The following is a 20,197-nucleotide window of genomic DNA, read 5'->3' as shown; positions in this document are numbered from 1 at the left end:
TTTTATCTGTGATTTTGCTTTGTTACCATATTTGATCAATTTTAGAGAAGGTTCCATGAGGTGCTGAGAAGAAGGTATATTCTTTCCTGTTTGGGTGGAATGTTCTACAGATGTCAGTTATGTCCATTTAATTCATTACATCTGTTAGTTCTCTTATTTCTCTGTTAAGTTTCTGTCTGGTTGACCTGTCCATTGGTGGGAGAGGAGTGTTGAAATCTGCTACTATTAATGTGTGGGATTTTATGTGTGATTTAAGTTTTAGTAATGTTTCTTTTACATGTATGGGTGCTCTTGTATTAGGGGCATAGATATTCAGGATTGAGACTCCATATTGATGAATTGTTCCTGTTATGAGTATAAAGTGTCCTTGTCCATCTCTTCTGATTGATTTTAGTTTGAAATCACTTTTGTTAGATATTAGGATACCACACCCACTTGTTTCTTAGGTCCATTTGATTAGAAAACCTTTTCCCAACCTTTTACTCTGAGGTTGTGTCTACCTTGGAGGTTGAGGTATGTTTTTTGTAAACAACAGAATGCTGGATGATTTTTTGTATCCATTCTCTTAGCCGGTGTCTTTTTATATGTGAATTGATTCCATTAATATTAAGCTATATTAATGATGAATGATTGTTAATTTTGGTTATCTTTTGGTAGTAGTGTTTTGATATTTCCCTTCTTTGGGTGATGCTGATGGGTGGTTATCAGATGTCTGTGATTTTGTGGGTGCAGTTAGCTTCCTTGGGTTATGGTTTTCCTTCCAGTATTTTCTAGTAAAATTTTGGTCATCTGGCTCCTTGATGATAAAGATTCTGACTGGAGCGAGATGGAATCCCATTAGTTCTAATTTGTAGTTCCCTAGTGGCTAAAGATGTTGAGAATTTTAAACATTTTTCTTCCTTTATTTATTTTTTTCTCATGCAACAAATCCCAATTGCAGCCTGCCCTCCTCCAAAGCATTAATCTTATTAATCTCTTTAAATAAAAAAATCAGGAGTCAGTTATCAGGTTAGAATATGAAAGACCAGAGAAACAGGGAGCAGCCACCAGTCGCTTTATAACTATACCATTACTCCATCCAGAAAGAGATCCTCTCCCCCTGGACTTACTACTACCTGTCTCCTCTCTGTCCATAGTCCTCCAAACCCCCATGGTTAATTTATATGAATAAATAGACCAAATTTGCAAGGAAATATTTTTCTCAGATATTAACAATGAACATTTGTACTCAGTTAAGAATGATCAGTGTGCAAGTGTTTAATTATTTGTCTATAAACAATTATCTGTTTAAATACTCTCATCATTGCCATTTTCATTTCTTGATTCCTGAATGTATAGATCACAGGGTTCAGAAAGGGAGTGACAACTGCATCAAATATGGACAGAAACTTATCCAAGTGTGTGAAAGAAGAAGGCCATGTGTAGATGAACATCACAGGACCAAAAGCTAAGACCACCACGGTCACATGAGCTGAAAGTGTAGACAGAGCTTTGGAGGAGCCACTTGAAGAATGTTTGTGAACAGTAAATATAATGACAATATAGGAAATGATCAGTATGAAGAAGGAGCCCACAGATATGAATCCACTGTTGACAAAGACCAGTAATTTCAGTTTGTGTGTATCTACACAGGCAAGTTTGATGAACCCAGGAAAGTCACAGTAGAAGCTGTCCAAAACATTTGGTCCACAGAATGGTAAGTTTACTACAAAAGCCAATTGAATAAGAGAATGCATAAGGCCAACCACCCAGGAGGCCACTGAAAACAAGACACACATCTTTGGACTCATAATGGTCAGATAATGGAGAGGCTTACATATGGCCACATATCTGTCAAAAGCCATGGCTATGAGTAAAACCATCTCCACACCACCAATGAAGTGAATGAAGAATATCTGAGTGATGCATCCTCTAAAAGTGATGACTTTATGCTTTCTCAACAAATCATAAATCATCTTGGGGGAAATAACAGAAGAAACACCCAAGTCGATGAAGGAGAGGTTAGCCAACAGAAAGTACATGGGAGAGTGTAAGTGAGGATCAGAAGCCACAGTGATTACGATGAGGGAGTTTCCTGTCATGCTTGCTACATAAAGCATGGAGGAGAACACAAAAAGGAATAATTGGATGTCCCAAGAGTTGGTGAGTCCCAGGAACACAAACTCTGACACCACAGACTGATTCTTTCCTTCCATTGGCTCTGTTGGCAGTGCTACCTGAAGGAAGAAATGTGAGAAACTATAAATTATAATTTTATAAATAGAATAGGAGAATCTCCTAGTAATGAAAATCTATTTTATTGCAACATTGAATCTAACTTTAAAGTGAGTAGTGTGAGACAAGAAAGTTCTATACACAACCAATAATCTGAAATTTATAAATTAGTTGGAAATAGTATTTAACTCCTGTAACAAAAGTTTTCATCAAAAACTCAAAGACAGTAAGGGTTGGGGGGCTTTAAATGAGGATATTAGGGCCAGGTGAACTGCCTCGTTTATTAAGAGCAGTTGCTACTCTTTCAAAAGACCCCCGCTCTGTTCTTAGCATCCATACCAAGTAGCTTACAATAGTCTATAGTTCTAGCTCCAGGGAATCTAATGACACCTCTTAGTTTCATGAGATTTTCTCAAGCATGAATCATAAAATTAATCACAAAGACACATACATGTAACTTTTAAATGAATGTTTATAAAGAGAATATTTTTATAAACTGTTGATGACAATTTAAATTAACACATCCATAAAGGAAAAAGTATGGGAAGTTTTCAAAAACTAGAGACTAGATTTGCAGCACAGTATAGGTGTGCTTGTCTAACAAATTTTATCCTTATATTGGTTTTATACTTAATAGTATAATACAAAAAGAGAAGTGTGGTGAGATATAAGGTAGAAAAAAGAAGACAAAAGATGCAAATGATTAAACGAGAAGTACCATACAATATAGAATTTCTCCACTCTCTCCATACCTCTTCAATATAGTCCTTGAAGTTCTAGCAATAGCAATAAGACAACATAAGGAGATCAAGGGAATTCGTATTGGAAAGGAAGAAGTTAAGCTTTCGTTATTTGCAGATGATATGATAGTATACATAAGTGACCCCAAAAACTCTACCAAAGAACTCCTACAGCTGATAAACACCTTTAGTAATGTGGCAGGATACAAGATCAACTCCAAAAAATCAGTGGCCTTCCTATACACTAAGGATAAGGAAACAGAGAGGGAAATCAGAGAAGCATCACCTTTCACGATAGCCACAAATAACATAAAATATCTTGGGGTAACTCTGACAAAGGAAGTGAAAGATCTATATGAAAAGAACTTCAAGTCTTTGAAGAAAGAAATTGAAGTGGACACCAGAAAATGGAAGGATCTCCCCTGCTCTTGGATTGGGAGGATCAACATAGTAAAAATGGCAATTCTACCAAAAGCAATCTATAGATTCAATGCAATCCCCATCAAACTCCCATCAAAATTCTTCACAGAGCTGGAGAAGACAATAAAAAACTTTATATGGAAAAACAAAAAACCCAGGATAGTCAAAACAATCTTATACAATAAAGGATCATCTGGAGGCATTACCATCCCTGACTTCAAACTCTATTACAGAGCTACAGTATTAAAAAAAGCTTGGTATTGGCATAAAAACAGGGAAGTCGACAAATGGAATTGAAGAGAAGACCCTGACATTAACCCACAAACATATGAACACCTGATTTTCGATGAAGGAGCTAAGAGTATACAATGGAAAAAAGAGAGCATCTTCAACAAATGGTGCTGGCACAACTGGATGTCAACCTGTAGAAGAATGAAACTAGATCCATATCTATCACCATGCACAAAACTCAAGTCTAAATGGATTAGAGACCTCAATATCAGTCCGATCACACTGAACCTGATAGAAGAGAAAGCGGGAAGTACTCTACAACACATGGGCATAGGAGACCACTTCCTACGTATAACCCCAGCAGCACTGACATTAAGGGCCTCATTGAATAAATGGGACCTCCTGAGACTGAGAAGCTTCTGTAAGGCAAAGGACACTGTCACTAAGACACAAAGGCAACCCACTGACTGGGAGAAGATCTTCACCAACCCCGCAACTGACAAAGGTCTGATCTCCAAAATATATAAAGAACTCCAGAAACTAGACCGTAAAAATCAAATCAACCCAATTATAAAATGGCGCACTGAGCTGAACAGAGAATTCTCAACAGAAGAAGTTCAAATGGCCAAAAGACACTTAAGGTCATGCTCAACTTCCTTAGCGATCAGGGAATTGCAAATCAAGACAACTTTAAGATACCATCTTACACCTGTCAGAATGGCTAAAATAAAAAGCACCAATGATAGCTTTTGCTGGAGAGGTTGTGGAGAAAGGGGTACACTCATCCATTGCTGGTGGGAATACAAACTTGTGCAACCACTTTGGAAAGCAGTGTGGCGGTTTCTCAGGAAATTCGGGATCAACCTACCTCTGGAACCAGCAATACCACTCTTGGGTATATACCCAAATGACGCCTTACCATACAACAAAAGTATATGCTCTACTATGTTCGTAGCAGCATTGTTTGTAATAGCCAGAACCTGGAAACAACCTAGATGCCCTTCAAATGGAAGAATGGATTAAGAAAGTATGGAATGTATACATATTAGAGTACTACTCAGCAGTAAAAAATAAGGACTTCTTGAATTTTGCATACAAGTGGATGGAAATAGAAAACACTATCCTGAGTGAGGTAAGCCAGACCCAAAAAGAGGAACATGGGACATACTCACTCATATTTGATTTCTAGCCATAACAAAGGACATTGAACATATAATTAGTGATCCTAGAGAAGCTAAATAAGGAGAACCCAAAGAAAAACATATAGGAAAACACCAATGCCAGCTGGCCTGGATCTGAAAATGCCTGGGATAAAACCGGACTCGCTGAACATAGTGGACACTGAGGACTCCTGAGAACTCAAGAACAATGGCAATGAGTTTTGATCCTACTGCATATACTGGCTTTGTGGGAGCCTAGGCAGTTTGGATGCTCACCTTACTAGACCTGAATGGAGGTGGGTGGTCCTTGGACTTCCCACAGGGCAGGGAACCCTGATAGCTCTATGGGCTGACAAGGGAGGGGAACTTGATTGGGGGAGAGGGAGGTAAATGGGAGGCGGTGGCTGGGAATCGACAGAAATCTTTAATAAATAAATAAACGGAAAAAATAAATAAAAAAGAAAATATAGAAATTCTCACCTTAAGGGTATATATCCAGAAGGAAACATTAAGTCAATATATTTCCCCATTTTTTGTATTATTCCTAAAAATTAATATTATGATGAACAACCTCTGTCCATTGAACACTTATAGACACATGGATTAAAAAATGGACATAAATAAAAACAAAAAATATTGTAATAATCCTTTTATCATAACTCTATGAAAAGATTTATCATATTATTTGGTGGTTTCATTTTATTTAGAGAAGAAACAGCACAGCAGACAACATCTGAGCTTTTGATTCAGGATCCCTGATTAATCAGCTATGTGATGACTACTATTAGAAAAGGTACTGTGCCACAAAACTTGTGTTCTCTTTGTCTTAAACATATTAAAATGGCTACTACAATAAAGTTATAGGAATAAAACAAAGATTGCAATCATGCATTCAGTAAGGATGAGCAGGGCAGGGTGAGGTGGCCATAGACACAATCATGTTCACAATAGATAAGTTCCCCATTTGTGGATGTTCAATTAATGCTAATAATATCAATATATTTCTTCCTTTTGCTCATAATAGTGACTAACTCACGAGATTACTTAAAAACATTAATGAATATGGATAAGCATAGGGCATCACACTACCATGCCCAAGTATGTTTCAAAATGTACTACCCATCTCCCATTAACTAACACATTACATTATTCACATCATTTCAACAACAATATATCACAACATTTCAAATGTGAAGTTGGTGCATTTGCTTTCAAAGAATATCATATATACGTTTAGTACTCACGAATTTTAATTCATTGGTTTATTTCTCAAACAGCAACCCTTATACAGCTCAATTTAAGTCTGGCTTCTCATTAGTGCATCCCAAAGCTTAGACTCTGAAAACCTAGAAAATGAGGGGGAAATACATATTTGGCAAAAACGGACAATTCTTCATTTATGTTCTTTAAAACTACACAAAATACACATGATTATATAATATTAAAGATTGGATAGAGTTATGAATTGATAAAGAAAATAAACTGTAATTTTTATTTGAATCTTTCTAACTCTAACCCTAAGCCTGTCTTAAGCATACTTCCTCTGGTTCTCAGGGTGTCCTTACTCTTTCTTTAAAGTTCCTTTTCCTTCCATGTCCCTCTTTCCATGTCAAATTAACTCTCTCTCTCTCTCTCTCTCTCTCTCGCTCTCGCTCTCGCTCTCGCTCTCGCTCTCAGACTCTTTCTTTTGCCCCTCTCCATCGTTTCTCCCCTAAAGTGCTGTTGAGATTTAAAAATTGTCCTCCCTGGAGTAATTTTCTTCTAAACATTAAAAAATTATTTTCAGGCTGCAAAAAGCAGGAATAAAAAGGTAAATAAGATTGAAAAAAAAATCTAGACCTAGATCATGAAGAATGCACATAGAAAGACTATAAAATTTGAAAAGTTGGTATATAATTGGGAATAGAAAAATGAGAAAGCTTACTATAAACTAGGCATAAATATTTAAATTATGAACTTATCTCAGTTGAATCTGTCTGTATTTTCACTATGCTTATTATTTCAAATCATTTCCTCAACTTAAGGATACCTACCCAAATTTGGATGCTTCTAATTTAAACATAACTATATCTATTAAATAGTTTGTAAGATATGAATAATTCTGTATTCTTTTCAAAAATATAATTAGGTAAAAGTCACTTCAACATCTTTAAAGTCTTTCTGATCAGATCACGGATCAGAATCAAATTAATACAAACATTCCAACTTTATATTTTATACCAGAGCTGAAAGCAAGAAAATAAATTCAACTTTTTATATTTTAAGTACCATTTTGTTCTAAAATTAAAATGACATTTTATCACAACATCTGTTTGCAACATTGAGGCTTTTGGTCACATCTTAAAATTTACTTCTGGTCAGGTTTTCATAACACTCTTCCAACCTGAAAAGCATGAAAATCTTGACCAAATTTACTTCTGTTTTACAGAACAATCACATAATGTTTGGTAGAAGGTGACTTGTTCACACTCAAACTATTTTTAAAAGTCAGTGAGGAGAAAATTACAAATCTTTCCTTTTTACTTACAAGTATCTTTAATATCTCATTAGATCATAGGGTGTATTGTATCATTCATTCAATCAATTATTGGTGAATAAAGAATGATTCATTATATTGCTACACAAACTTAGTAGAAAATGTTACAAGGTTGTTTGGCTTCTCAAGGCCATTTACAATGTGGGTCTAGCTCATAGGCAGTCGGTTACTTAGCCTTTGCCAATACTTCAGTTGCTGTTTATCAGCTATCCTCCTGTGCGTTCAATTTCTTTTCCTGACTGCTCTCTACTTTGCTCATCTTCCTCAATCCCTTTAGGATGTGACTCTTATCCACAGTAATTCCAAGCACAAACTAGCATCTGGGAATTAGCCACCCAAGCATTGTTAAGTTTATTTTTAGACATGCATTTTACCTGAATGATAACAACATCATCTTAGCAGAGTCAGGCTTCTCTGTGTGCCCTAACATAAAATGCTACATGGAATCTTCCATTAGGGAGATAAGAAGCTAATTATATGTACCTCAAGAGGCCACAGACAAGGTATACTCAAAAAACATAGCAATTTAAAAGCATCATGTGGCTATAAAATTCTTTTCTCTAGAGTATTTTTTTTTTTTGGTCTATGTGACCAAAGAATTTCTATAGCCCATAGTATGATATTAAAAGGAAGAATAAAAGAAAACCAGGATTGTTATGGTAACATTAACCTACGTGAATTTGAAAGTTAACATGGTGGCACACACCTTTAATCTCAGCAATCAGAAGACAGAGGCAGGTGGATCTCTGTGAGTTTGAAGCCAGCCTTACATAGTGACTTTCAGAACATTTAGAGCTAAATAGTGAGATCTTGTTCAAAGCAAAAAAATCCCATTGATATTATTCCTTAATAATTGATAAATATTTTCTCAATGTTTAACTATCATCACCGAGTTAAATCAAACTAATGTACTAATTAAAGTGTATTTTCTCAGTGTTTAGCTATCATCACAGAGTTAAATCAAACTAATGTACTAATTAAAGTGTAGTTTAAAACAAAGAAGAATTTTCGAGAAGTCTTCATTTTCTGTAAAACTGTGACCTATAATTATAGATGTGTGCATAGATTGAGCTGGACAGAAATCAAGTGCAGTAAATAAATCTCTAAAGTAAATGAAATAACTAAAATTTCTGTCAACTAAGAATAACAAAGAAACTATGTTCCACACACGTAACAACCCCCTAAAAAGTATGTTGAGACTATATAAGAAGACTTACAGTTTATACAAAGAACAGACAGCAGAACAACACCTTATAAACTGTTGTACAAGTAAATAAACATGAATGTAGACAAAAATAGATTTATTTTTCAATAAGTATCACAGCACAGTAAGAGTTTAGTCACTGTGAATTATACTGGAAATGGCTGCGCCTAGGAATGGCATACTGTGTCAAGGGCTTGGACAGGTGCTTAATATATCCACAAATAGGAGAGAAACAGAAACTGGGTGTAACTGGAGGGGTGAAATACTTGTACCTTCAGTTTTCTTAAATCTGAGGGATGAACAGGGTTGGGAAAATAATATCAAATTAAGAAAGCATTGGGCCATATAATGAGTAATTATATCTTTGCATGTTATCATGAGATTTCTTCTAATAGCACAATTTCCCTCAGATCATCTTATCCTCCATCAGGATTTGTACTATATTATATTCTCTACTTAAGAAGTAAAATAGTTTTACTTTAATTGGCGATATACCTTGATGTGATACATTTTATATGTATCATTATTTATTTACAGCACATGTAAACCACTTATCAGAGATTATTAAAAGAATATAAATACAATCCCTAAAGTCTAAATCTCATGTTTCCAGTCCCCATTGTAATATAGAGTCAAAACCATATAAGTGAAAGATTTCTGTATTAGATTTTTTTCAGTGGATGGTCAATTCCAAGTTAGGCCACAAATATATGTGAATACATTCACAATACAGGTTTATGATTTCTTCTGGGTTTTGGAAAATATACTGCAAGTTGTATGCACACACACACACACAGAGAGAGAGAGAGAGAGAGAGAGAGAGAGAGAGAGAGAGAGAGAATGTACATTATGGTTGGTTTTAATGTCAACTTGCCACAAATTAGAATCATCTGAGTATGGAGGAGACTCTCCTGAAAAATTGTCCTGATTGTCTTGTAGATGTTGTCTCCTTGTTTAAATTACCTAGAGAAAATGTCTAAAATCGTGTGTGTGTGTGTGTCTGTGCATGTGTGTGTTCATGATAAAGAAACTGTGACACTCTACTCTGCAATTTTATCTTTTTCTACAAAATTTGCATATTATTTTCCTGCTCCAGAGCCACCTCAAAATACATAGCATCAACAAGTACCACTTCATCCCTAAACCCACCTATCTCAGGCTACTTCAGCAGCTCCTCGAGACACAGACTACAACTGCATAGAACAAAGCAAAAGGTGAGTGACCAGCCTTTCAGCTGGACAGCCCAGTATGTAGGCCCTAGGCAAAACCTGGGCCTTTTACCCCCGACACACCTCAGCTACAAGAGCAAGCCTCCTATAGGCAGTGTGCCCAAGCACCACCTATCAAGTACTGCAATCTACATGTCCCATTTCACTCGCAAGCCTACTCATTCTCTGTGACCTCAGCAGTCCCCTGAGATACAGACTGTGACTGCACAGAACTGACCAGCGGAAAGTGACCAGCATCTCCCTGAGAAACAGACTGTGAGTACACAGAGTGAACCAAGAGCCACTCCCTAATACAGGGAGTAACTGCACAGATTGGTCCAAGACATGAGACCCAGACACCAACTGCAAAAGTCAAACTAAGAGCAAAGACACTGCCTGCACCAACTGTACTAACAGATGGGTAGACACTAATGCAAGAATATATTAAACAATCTAAAGAGCAATGTAGCACCACCAGAACCTTGTCGTCCTACAACAGAAAGACCTGAACCTCCCAACCCAGAAAAAGCAAAAGAAATAGATTTTGGGGGCAAAGAAAAAAATAAAGGCAAATAGGTCATAACACAAAATGTCCAGGAAATCTGGGACACCATGAAAAGACCAAACCTAAGAACAATAGGGTTGGAGAAAGGAGAAGAATAGCAGCTCAAAGGCACAGAAAATATATTAAACAAAATCATAAAAGAAAACTTTACAAACTTAAGGAAGGAAACACTTATGAAAATACAAGAAACTTACAGAACACTAAATCGACTGTACCCAAAAGTTCCAGTTTAAAAAAATGGGGTACAGAGCTAAACAAAGAATTCTCAGCAGAAGAATCACAAATGACATAAAGACATTTAAGGAATTGCTCAACATCCTTAATCATCAGGGAAATGCAAATCAAAATGTTTCTGAGATACCATCTTACACCTTCAGAATGAGTAGGATCAAAAGTATTGAGAATAGCTTATGTTGGAGAAGATGTGGGGTCAGGGGATCACTCCTCCACTGCTTGTGGGAGATCAAACTTGTATAGTCACTTTAGAAACCAGTGTGACTTTTTCTCAGAAAACTGGAAATCAGTCTACTTCGAGGTCAATTGGTGTAGAAGGTCCTTCTTTCTATGAGTTGCTTGTATTGGTTAATGAATAAAAAAAACTGCCTTGGCCTGATAGGCCAGAACTTAGGTAGGTGGAGAAGACAGAACTGAATTCTGGAAAGAAGAAAGCAGAGGGGAGAGACACCATGGAGCCACCAGAATCAGACGTGCTGAATATTTCCTGGTAAGCCACAGCCATGTGGTGACGCATAGATTAATAAAACTGGGCAAAATCAAGGTATAAGAGCTAGCCAATAAGATGTTAAAGCTAATAGGCCAAGCAGTGATTTAATGAACACAGATTTTGTGTGGTTATTTTGGGTGGGTGTAAGCTAGCCAGGTGGCTGGGAAAACAAGTAGCATCTCTCCTACAACAGCCAATGATACCACTCCTGGTCATATATCTATAAGATACTCAATCATACCACAAGGACACTTGATCAACTATTTCATAGCAGTATTATTCATAATACTCAGAACCTGAAAGTAATCTAGATGCCTACCAACCAAAGAATGGATAAAGAATGTTGAAGTATTAGTCAGCTGTATAAAACAATGACATCTTGAAATTTACAGGAAAATTGATGGAATTAGAAAGAACTATCCCAAATGAGGTACCCCAGACTTAAAAAGATAAACACGGTTTATACTCAACAATAAATGGATATTAGATATAAAGCAAAGGATATTCAAACTACAATCCACAGATTCTGAGAAGGCAGGTAAACAAAGAAGACCCTAAGAGTGACACATGGATGGCTTAGGGAAGGAGAAGCAGATGAACTCTCCCTGGGTAAACAGGGGAAATGGGGTTGTAAAGAAGAGGGAATGGGAGATGACAACTTGAGGAAATAGACTGGTTGAGGAGGAAGAGGGACAATGCGGGAATGAAATGGAGAGATCTAGATAGAGAGAGCCACTATGAGGTTGGGGAGAAACCTAGTGCCAGGAAATTTCCAAGAATCTGCAAGGATGACCTCAACTAAGACTCCTAGCAATAGTGGAAAGAGAACCCTAAGTGGTCTTCCCCTGTAATCAGATTGGTGAATACTCCAACTATCATCATTAAGCCTTCATCCTGTGATGTGGAATTCCCCTCTGTATGCTGTGATTAACATTAACTAATAAAGAAAGCAGGCTTGAGCCTATAACAGGACAGAACAAAGATAGACAGGGAACACTAAACTGAATGCTGGGAGAAAGAATGAGGCATCTCAGAGATGCTATATAGCCCCACCAGGAACAGACATGCCAGAACCACGCTGGTAGTCCACAGCTGGTGATACACAGATTAATAGAAATGGGTTAAATTAAGTTGTAAGAGTTAGCTAATAAGAATCTAGAGTTAATGGAACAAGCAGTGATTTAAATAATACAGTTTCTGTGTGATTATTTCAGTTGGGGTTGAGAACGTGGATGGAATATAAAATAAAATTTAAAAAATTAAAAAAAGGAAAAAAATACATAATTTCTTAAAACTTGTTCAAACTGGGATGCGGTAACACACACCTTTAATCTCAGCACACAGAAAGCAGAGGCAGGTAGATCTCTGTGAGTTTAAGACCGACCTGGTCTAAAGTGAGTTACAGGACAGCCAAGGCTACACTGAAAAACCCGTGTCAAAAAAAAAAACTAAATAAATAAACAAATAAAACAACTGTTTAAGAACAGGGTAATTATGCATGCGAATGGAAACCTTGCCAGCTACTTTGGGCTAGGAGATTCATGGATCATGGAGGAAAACCAACAACTATCACTTTATTAAACCAGCGTTATCTCTAACTGCACTCTAAATATTTGTCCTTATAAACAAAGAGAGGTGTCATCCTCACCCCTCATCAAGGAAGCTCCTCTTTGAAATGGATGGAGACCATTATTTAAACAAAACATCTCCCACACCTCAGATTCAGCAGTAATTGTAGAAGAGGTCAGAAAGATTGTAAGAGTCAGAGAACAGGGAGTTTGCTATGAGATTGTGACCTCTAGTTATGTTAGAAGTTGTAATCATAAAATTTCAGCATGATTGTCTAAACATGATGTGAACAAGGCAAACATCCATGGTAAAATGGGTGAGCAAAGCCCGAGAGGCTCATTGCTACACAGAGAACTACAGATAGCTCAGGAATGCTGACTTTGGGAGAAATAATCTTCCCCATGAAAGAGCACACTAATTGGCTATCCAATACAAATAGCCTGTCCTATAATATATGTACAAGCATTATGCAGGCTCTTAATGTCATTGTTTTTTTTGTAAATCTTTTTTTTTTTCTATTTTGTTCATTTCAGCTAGTGTTTGATTATCTCTTCCCATCTACTGTTTGGGTGAGTTGATTGTTGTCGATATTCAAAGGCCTTCAAGCACTTAATTGAGTTTTTCACTTGACATAGTGCTCTAAAATTTGCCAATTTTGACTACCTTCTTTATGTTCCATAAATTTTTAGACACTGTGTTTTCATTTACATTCAATTATAGAATTTTTAAACTTCCTTCTCCATTTCTTCCTTGAGTCAATTATCATTCGGTAGTATGTTGATTGGTCTCTATGAGCTGGTATGCTTTTTGTAGAATCTACTGGTATTGATATTCAACCTTATCCCATTGGGGTAATATAAAAGACAAAACGTCATTTCAGTTTTTCTATTTTGAGTAAAGTTTTGCATCCTAATATACAATCGGGTTTGTGGAAAGTTTCCTGGACTGCTGAGAAGTAGATGTGTTGTTTATTATTGGTGTAGAATGTTCTGTAGATGTTTCTTTAGTCTATTTGTTTTATGTCATTTAACTTCAGGTTTTCTCTGTTCAGATTTTGTCCTATAGACTTACTTATTGGGATATTTAAGTCATCCACTATCACTATTTGGTGGTTAATCCGTGGTTTTAAGAATAATAGTATTTCTTTTATGAAATCAGGTTTTCTTGTGTTCAATGTGTATATGTTTAGAATTGTATTAGCTTCTTGGATTTTTCCTTTAATGCATATGAATTGGTCCTCCTTATCTCTCTGACTGGTTTTGACTTGAAATCTTTTTCATCAGATGTTAGAATAGTCATGTCTGCATTTTTGTAGGAGGCATGTTGTCTTAGTTATTCATGTTCTGTCTTTGTGATATGACCAAAGAATCTAGACATAGGTCATTGACAGTGTTCCTTGGTGTGGATAGCTTGGTCCCTCCTTAGTTGAATAGGTGTTTGGAGATCTGTTGTTACCCAAATGTAAAAGGCTAAGCAGCAGGTCACTAGTGATTGGAATTCAGTCTTGGGGCAACTCCGTATAGAGATGTAAATAAAGTATAAGAAGTGATGTCTGTGGTAAGAGGAGCCATGGACATAAATTCAGACCCTGACTGCTGCAGGACCATGGCCCCAGACATGGCCTAGGCAGCAGCTCCACCCAAACTGTATGAAAACCTGGCATCTGGTCAGTCACCAGAGACCATGTTGATGTCCAAGGGTCATACAACTGCTGGGGACATACTGATCTGGATGACCATGTTGCCACTGCGGCCACGATGATGCTGGGGATAAAGCTGCTGCCATGTCTGGATCCCTGGTCCCATTACAGCTGAGATCTGTATTGATGATCATGTCCAAAGTTCCTACAGGAGACTGTAAGAGCCATGCCAGTTTTACCTTTCACTGGACCTGGGATAGAGGCCTATGCCCCTCACTGGACACTGAAACAGGAGAGCTGGCTCTACCCCTCATGGGAGAGCTGCCCCCTCCTCGCAATAAAGAGGACCTGATTGCATGGGACTAGGAGAGCTGGCTCTGCCGCTTGCCTGGGTGAGGGCTGGTTCCAGTGGACTGGAATGACCAGCACCATTACCACTCAGACCCACATTCTGGACCTTGGGTTGGCCCATCCTAACATCTACACTACCTAGGATCTGCTGGAGCATTTGTTTTTTTGTTTGTTTGTTTGTTTTTAATTTATTTATTTATTAAAGATTTCTGTCTCTTCCCCGCCACCGCCTCCCATTTCCCTCCCCCTCCCCCAATTGAGTCCCCCCCTCCCCCGCCTCAGCCCGAAAAGCAATCAGGGTTCCCTGTCCTGTGGGAAGTCCAAGGAACTCCCACCTCCATCCAGGTCTAGTAAGTTGAGCATCCAAACTGCCTAGGCTCCCACAAAGCCATTGCGTGCAGAAGGATCAGAAACACATTGCCATTGTTCTTGAGTTCTCAGTAGTCCTCATTGTCTGCTATGTTCAGAGAGTTCAGTTTTATCTCAGGCTTTTCCAGACCCAGGCCAGCTGGCCTTGGTGAGTTCCCAATAGAACATCCCCATTGTCTCAGTGTGTGGGTGCACCCCTCGCGGTCCTGAGTTCCTTGCTCGTGCTCTCTCTCCTTCTGCTCCTGATTTGGACCTTGAGAATTCAGTCCTGTGCTCCAATGTGGGTCTCTGTCTTTGTCTCCTTTCATCGCTTGCTGAAGATTAATAATCAGGAGGATGCCTATATGTTTTTCTTTGGGTTCTCCTTATTTAGCTTCTCTAGGATCACTAATTATAGGCTCAATGTCCTTGGTTTATGGCTAGAAACCAAATATGAGTGAGCATTTGAAGGGACTGGTCCTATCGAATACTAGCCACAGAATCCCCATGACTCCTGACAACAGCAGAAACTCTGAGAGGAGTTTTGGTAAGAGTCCATAAATGATGGTGTGCTAGAGGCCAGAGACCTTGAACCATACCTATGACTCATTAGCAATGAATATTTGAAAGTAGGGCAAATTGAACACCAGAACTCCCAATGCACTAGGAGGAACGAAGAGGTGTTAGATATGGGAAAGATGAGGGAGAGAGGTGGGGTTTTGTTTTATTTTATTTTAATTAATTTGGAGGGATTTTTGGGAGGTGATGCTGCAGGGATTAGAGATAGGCATGGGGAGATTGAGAGGTGAATAAGATTGGGGCGCATGATATAAAATTCCTGAAGAATCAATAAACAATTACGTTATGTATAAAAATAGATTTATACAATAAGTATCAGCTTGCTTATTCTTAGAAAAACTGTCTCAGATCATATCAAATTACTAATTTCAAGCATCCAAATATATATGTCAGTAACCTCTAGAAAAATAAATCTGAAAATTTTTTAATACTCTATTCCAGTTGCTATCCTGGAGTTTTATATTTTCTCAATCTGAAAACTTTAATATTTGTTAACTAAAGGAAAATGTCTGTAATTCAAGAAGAAGAACAACAACATTAATAATAAGAACAATAAGAATGACAAGAACAAAGACAAAAGAAAAATGCAGAGCTCAATAAAAATCAATAAAAAATTGCAAATCCCCCCAAAAATTGCAAATCTCAAAAAAAGGAAAACAAGAAAGAGATGTCTATTCACATAGAAATAGTTGCAGCTACTGAGTGCTAGAACAAATTTTCTGTATAGTTAGGAGTTTCCAACTGATGACTCTCAGAAGTCTGTGGAAGGCTCACCAAGTTCTGCACACGGAGCTTAGATGGAACACAGTAGCACAGTAGGAAAGTCACTGAGCACATAGACCTAAGGTGGCAAGCATGAAATCACAACGGCAAGATCCAGGGGCTGGCTTAGTGCAGGTTTTTGATGCATTCCTTCTGAAACCACCAAATCACCATAAAAACCACACATCAATGAACAATATGACAATAACTTTATGAAGTGTTCCATTAATCTATTAAATTGGTTGCTTATAAATAGTAAAGTGTGTGGGTAGACTACTGGAGTCTGTTACAAACTCATTTTCACATTTCATTTGCTGTGAACTTTGGGCCCAATGCAGATAAAAAACATTTAGATTGATAAGGTATTCTTGAAATCCACAAATGAAGATAATACAAGGACATATGAGTCTATATCCCTCATAGCTACATTTGGTAACCTATTCTAAAAATCATCCATAAGGGATTCTTTAATGGAATTTAATGGAAATATGAGTTTCATTTAAAAAAAAAGGTCCTGGTACATCTGTTGTTACTAAATCTCACTCTGGACCTGGAACTTTTGATCCAAAATTTTTAAAGGAAAAATGGCCATGAAACAGAAACCAGGAATGTTGTGTCTATCTTAATGTTTGTCATGTGAGCAAAGCCTGGGAATTTTATCACAATGATACTTGCAGCTGACCTGGGACATGGAGGAACTGAAAGGAGAGAATGAGAACAAGGAAGGAAACTCTAAAAATCTTAGTGGTCCCAAATATTTGTACATTACCACTAGAAATGTATATTAAGTGTTTTGATTCTATACTTGCATCTATCTTAAAACAAGAGCATTTTACCATCCAAATGTCACCCAAACATCTCTTTGCATTATGAGAAGACAAAATAAAAAAGGAAGATAAAAAATAGGAAAAAAAGTTATATTAAATGTCTTTGAGTAGTCTACTATCAAAGCAGCAGAAGAAAAGATCAACATGTTTCTTTTGCACATTTTTGTTGTTCCAAACATAACTCACAAAGTTTCTACCCAAGCAATACTTATGTAAGACTCTGATGTGCATTTAAAAGTTCTATATTCCTTGCTTAACTGCAAAAGTCCAAAAGAGAAGAAAAGGCAGCATGATGGTGCACACATGGAAAAATGATTCAGTTCAATAATTCTTATATAAACGCTATGTGGAATGCAACAAGAAGTCTCTATTTTTCACAAACAGTTCTATTCAAAATTAGAAACAGAGTCTAGAGAGATGGTTCACCTTTAAGAGTGTACACTATCCTTTAAGAGGGCCCAAGATTGGTTCCGGTCACCTAGTTCAGGTGGTTCAAAACAACATAAAACTCCACCAGCAGCATATCAAATGCTCTCTCCTAGGCTCCAGAGGTACCTGCCCTTACACGTGCAAAGACATACACATACAAACATACTCTTAAAATACAAATAATTTTGAGAGAAAGAGAGAGATACAGAGAGAGGTTTTTCCTCTTCTAAAGACCTTAAAGTAAATATCCATCTTCTTTATGTGTATGAATTTCCTTAGGAATTGAGCTCATTATATTTTAATATATGTAATATATATATTAACATAAATAAATATATGTTATATATGTAATTAGTATTTTAATAGGATATTGTCACTCATTACTAAGTACAAGACAAAATAGCATATATATTATAGATAAACATGTAAAAATAGGCAAAGAAATATTTCTTCTCAGAAATATGTTGCAGTGAATTTCTGTACTCAGTTAAGACTGTTCACAGGTCAGGTGTTTAAGAATTTGTCTATAGCCCATTAGCTTGCTGAATCCTCTCACTACTGCCATTTTCATTTCTTGATTCCTCAATGTGTAAATTATAGGATTCAGGAAAGGAGTGACAATTGCATCATATATGGCCAGAAACTTAACCAAGTGTGTGTAAGAAGAAGGCCATGTATAGAAAAACATCACAGGACCAAAGAATAAGACCACCACAGTCACATGAGCTGAAAGTGTAGACAGAGCCTTGGAGGGGCCACTTGAAGAATGTGGAACAGTAAATATGATGACAATGTAGGAAATGATCAGAATGAAGAAGGAGCCCACAGACATGAATCGACTATTGATTGATACCAGTAATTCCAGTCTGTATGTGTCTGTGCAAGCAAGTTTGATGAATCTGGGAAAGTCACAGTAGAAGCTGTCCAAAACATTTGGTCCACAAAATGGTAAGTTTACTACAAAAGCCATTTGAACCAGAGAATGCATACATCCAACCACCCAGGAGGCCACTGAAAACAAGATGCACATCTTTGGGCTCATAATGGTCAGATAATATAGAAGTTTACATATGGCCACATATCTGTCAAAAGCCATGGCTATGAGTAAAACCATTTCTACACCACCAATGACATGGATGAAGAAGATCTGAGTAATACAGCCTCTAAAGGAGATGACTTTATGCTTTCTGAATAGGTCATAAATCATCTTGGGGGAAGTGACAGAAGAAATACCCAAGTCAATGAAGGAGAGATTAGCCAACAGAAAGTACATGGGAGAGTTTAAATGAGGGTCAGAAGCCACAGCGAACACGATGAGGGAGTTTCCTGTCATGCTTGCTATATAAAATGTGGAGGAGAACACAAAAAGGAACAATTGAATATTCCAAGAGTTGGTGAGTCCCAGGAACACAAACTCTGACACCACAGACTGATTCACACCTTCCATTGTCTTTGATGGCAAGGCTACCTGAAAGAGGAAATAGGGAAAACTGCATATTACAATTGTACTAATAGAATAGGAGAAACTCCAAGTTATGAAAGTCTATTTTCACCTAAACATTACAACTAACCCAAAATAAAACAGCTATGATTACAAGCTCAATTTAAGCAATCGTAACAGGATTGTAAATTAAAACTATAGTGAACTATGACATGACACATATGAAAAGATACTTTTTTAAAAAGTCAAAAGATAACAAGGTTGGGTGGATTTAAGGAAGCAGTTAACAGTACTTCCTACCTTCCCTAGAACCCAAGTTTCGTTACCAGGACTCACATCAAGCAAGTTAATGCTGCCTGTAACTCCAGGTCTATAGGATTCAATGCCTGGCATCCATGGGTACCCATCCACATATAACAAATGCATAGACATAAATTCACATAAAATTTTTAGAAATAAATATTTTAAAAGAGGGCATCATAATAAACTGATGGTAAGAATATAAATGAATACATCCTCTAAAGAAAATGATGGAATGTTGGCAAATTTTTAAAGACAGATTAGATTTGTAGCACTATAAATTTGCATTTGGCTATCATTTGTAAGACCCTAATCAAAATGAAAAGAAAATAACAGATAGGAAAGATTAAAAGAACTATCATCTGATAGAGAAATTCTCACCTTCATGATATATATCTTGAAGAAATGACATTATTTTTTTCATTGTATAATTATCCATAAACATTATAAGTGAACAACTTGCCTTCATTGATAGATACATGTATAACATACCACACACACACACACATACACACACACACACACACACACACACACACATATCCAAGAACCCGAGACTATTCTGCACCTTTAAAGGAAAAAATGGAAGTCTGTATTTTATAATTACATTAACAAGGCAGGAAGTCACAGTGGTAAGTAAAAATGAAGTCACATAATTTAGTTACTAAAAAATCTCAGCAGAAATGGAACCTAAGGAAGCCAGGGAGAGAAGGTTGAAGGATGGTAAAATCCAGAGGTGGTGGATGATGCCAGGACAAGACAGAAGAGGCATGATGTACATATGAACTCACAGAGACTGTGATAACATGCAAAAGATCTGGTATTCATGTTGTTAGGTACATGAACTGTAATCATTGAAAAATGTCTCTAGCAATTTGATGTTAAAATAAAACTCAAATACCAAATTTAGACTCTTCAAGGCCATCAGTTCATAAATCCTGGGTGTGAAT

General features: G+C 37.0%; 2 protein-coding genes across 2 annotated transcripts; both read right to left on the bottom strand.

Moving 5' to 3' along the window:
* Positions 1 to 1,232: 1,232 nt before the first annotated feature.
* Positions 1,233 to 2,198, bottom strand: LOC121465737 (olfactory receptor 4F3/4F16/4F29-like). Its single transcript, XM_041679112.1, has one exon. The coding sequence runs from the start codon at positions 2,193 to 2,195 to the stop codon at positions 1,233 to 1,235; it is 963 nt and encodes a 320-aa protein (XP_041535046.1). The 5' UTR covers positions 2,196 to 2,198.
* Positions 2,199 to 17,993: 15,795 nt separating this feature from the next.
* LOC121465785 (olfactory receptor 4F3/4F16/4F29-like) lies at positions 17,994 to 18,956 on the bottom strand. The gene has a single exon (XM_041679179.1). It carries the CDS (start codon positions 18,951 to 18,953, stop codon positions 17,994 to 17,996), a length of 960 nt encoding a protein of 319 aa, XP_041535113.1. The 5' UTR covers positions 18,954 to 18,956.
* Positions 18,957 to 20,197: the final 1,241 nt, after the last annotated feature.

The sequence above is a fragment of the Microtus oregoni genome, unplaced genomic scaffold, assembly GCF_018167655.1.
Source record: "Microtus oregoni isolate MIOR12 unplaced genomic scaffold, Mior012 000031F_ref0000149, whole genome shotgun sequence".
Classification (NCBI taxonomy): Eukaryota; Metazoa; Chordata; class Mammalia; order Rodentia; family Cricetidae; genus Microtus; species Microtus oregoni.
Note: the sequence above shows the minus strand (reverse complement) of the source record. Positions and strands in the feature narration are given on the sequence as shown.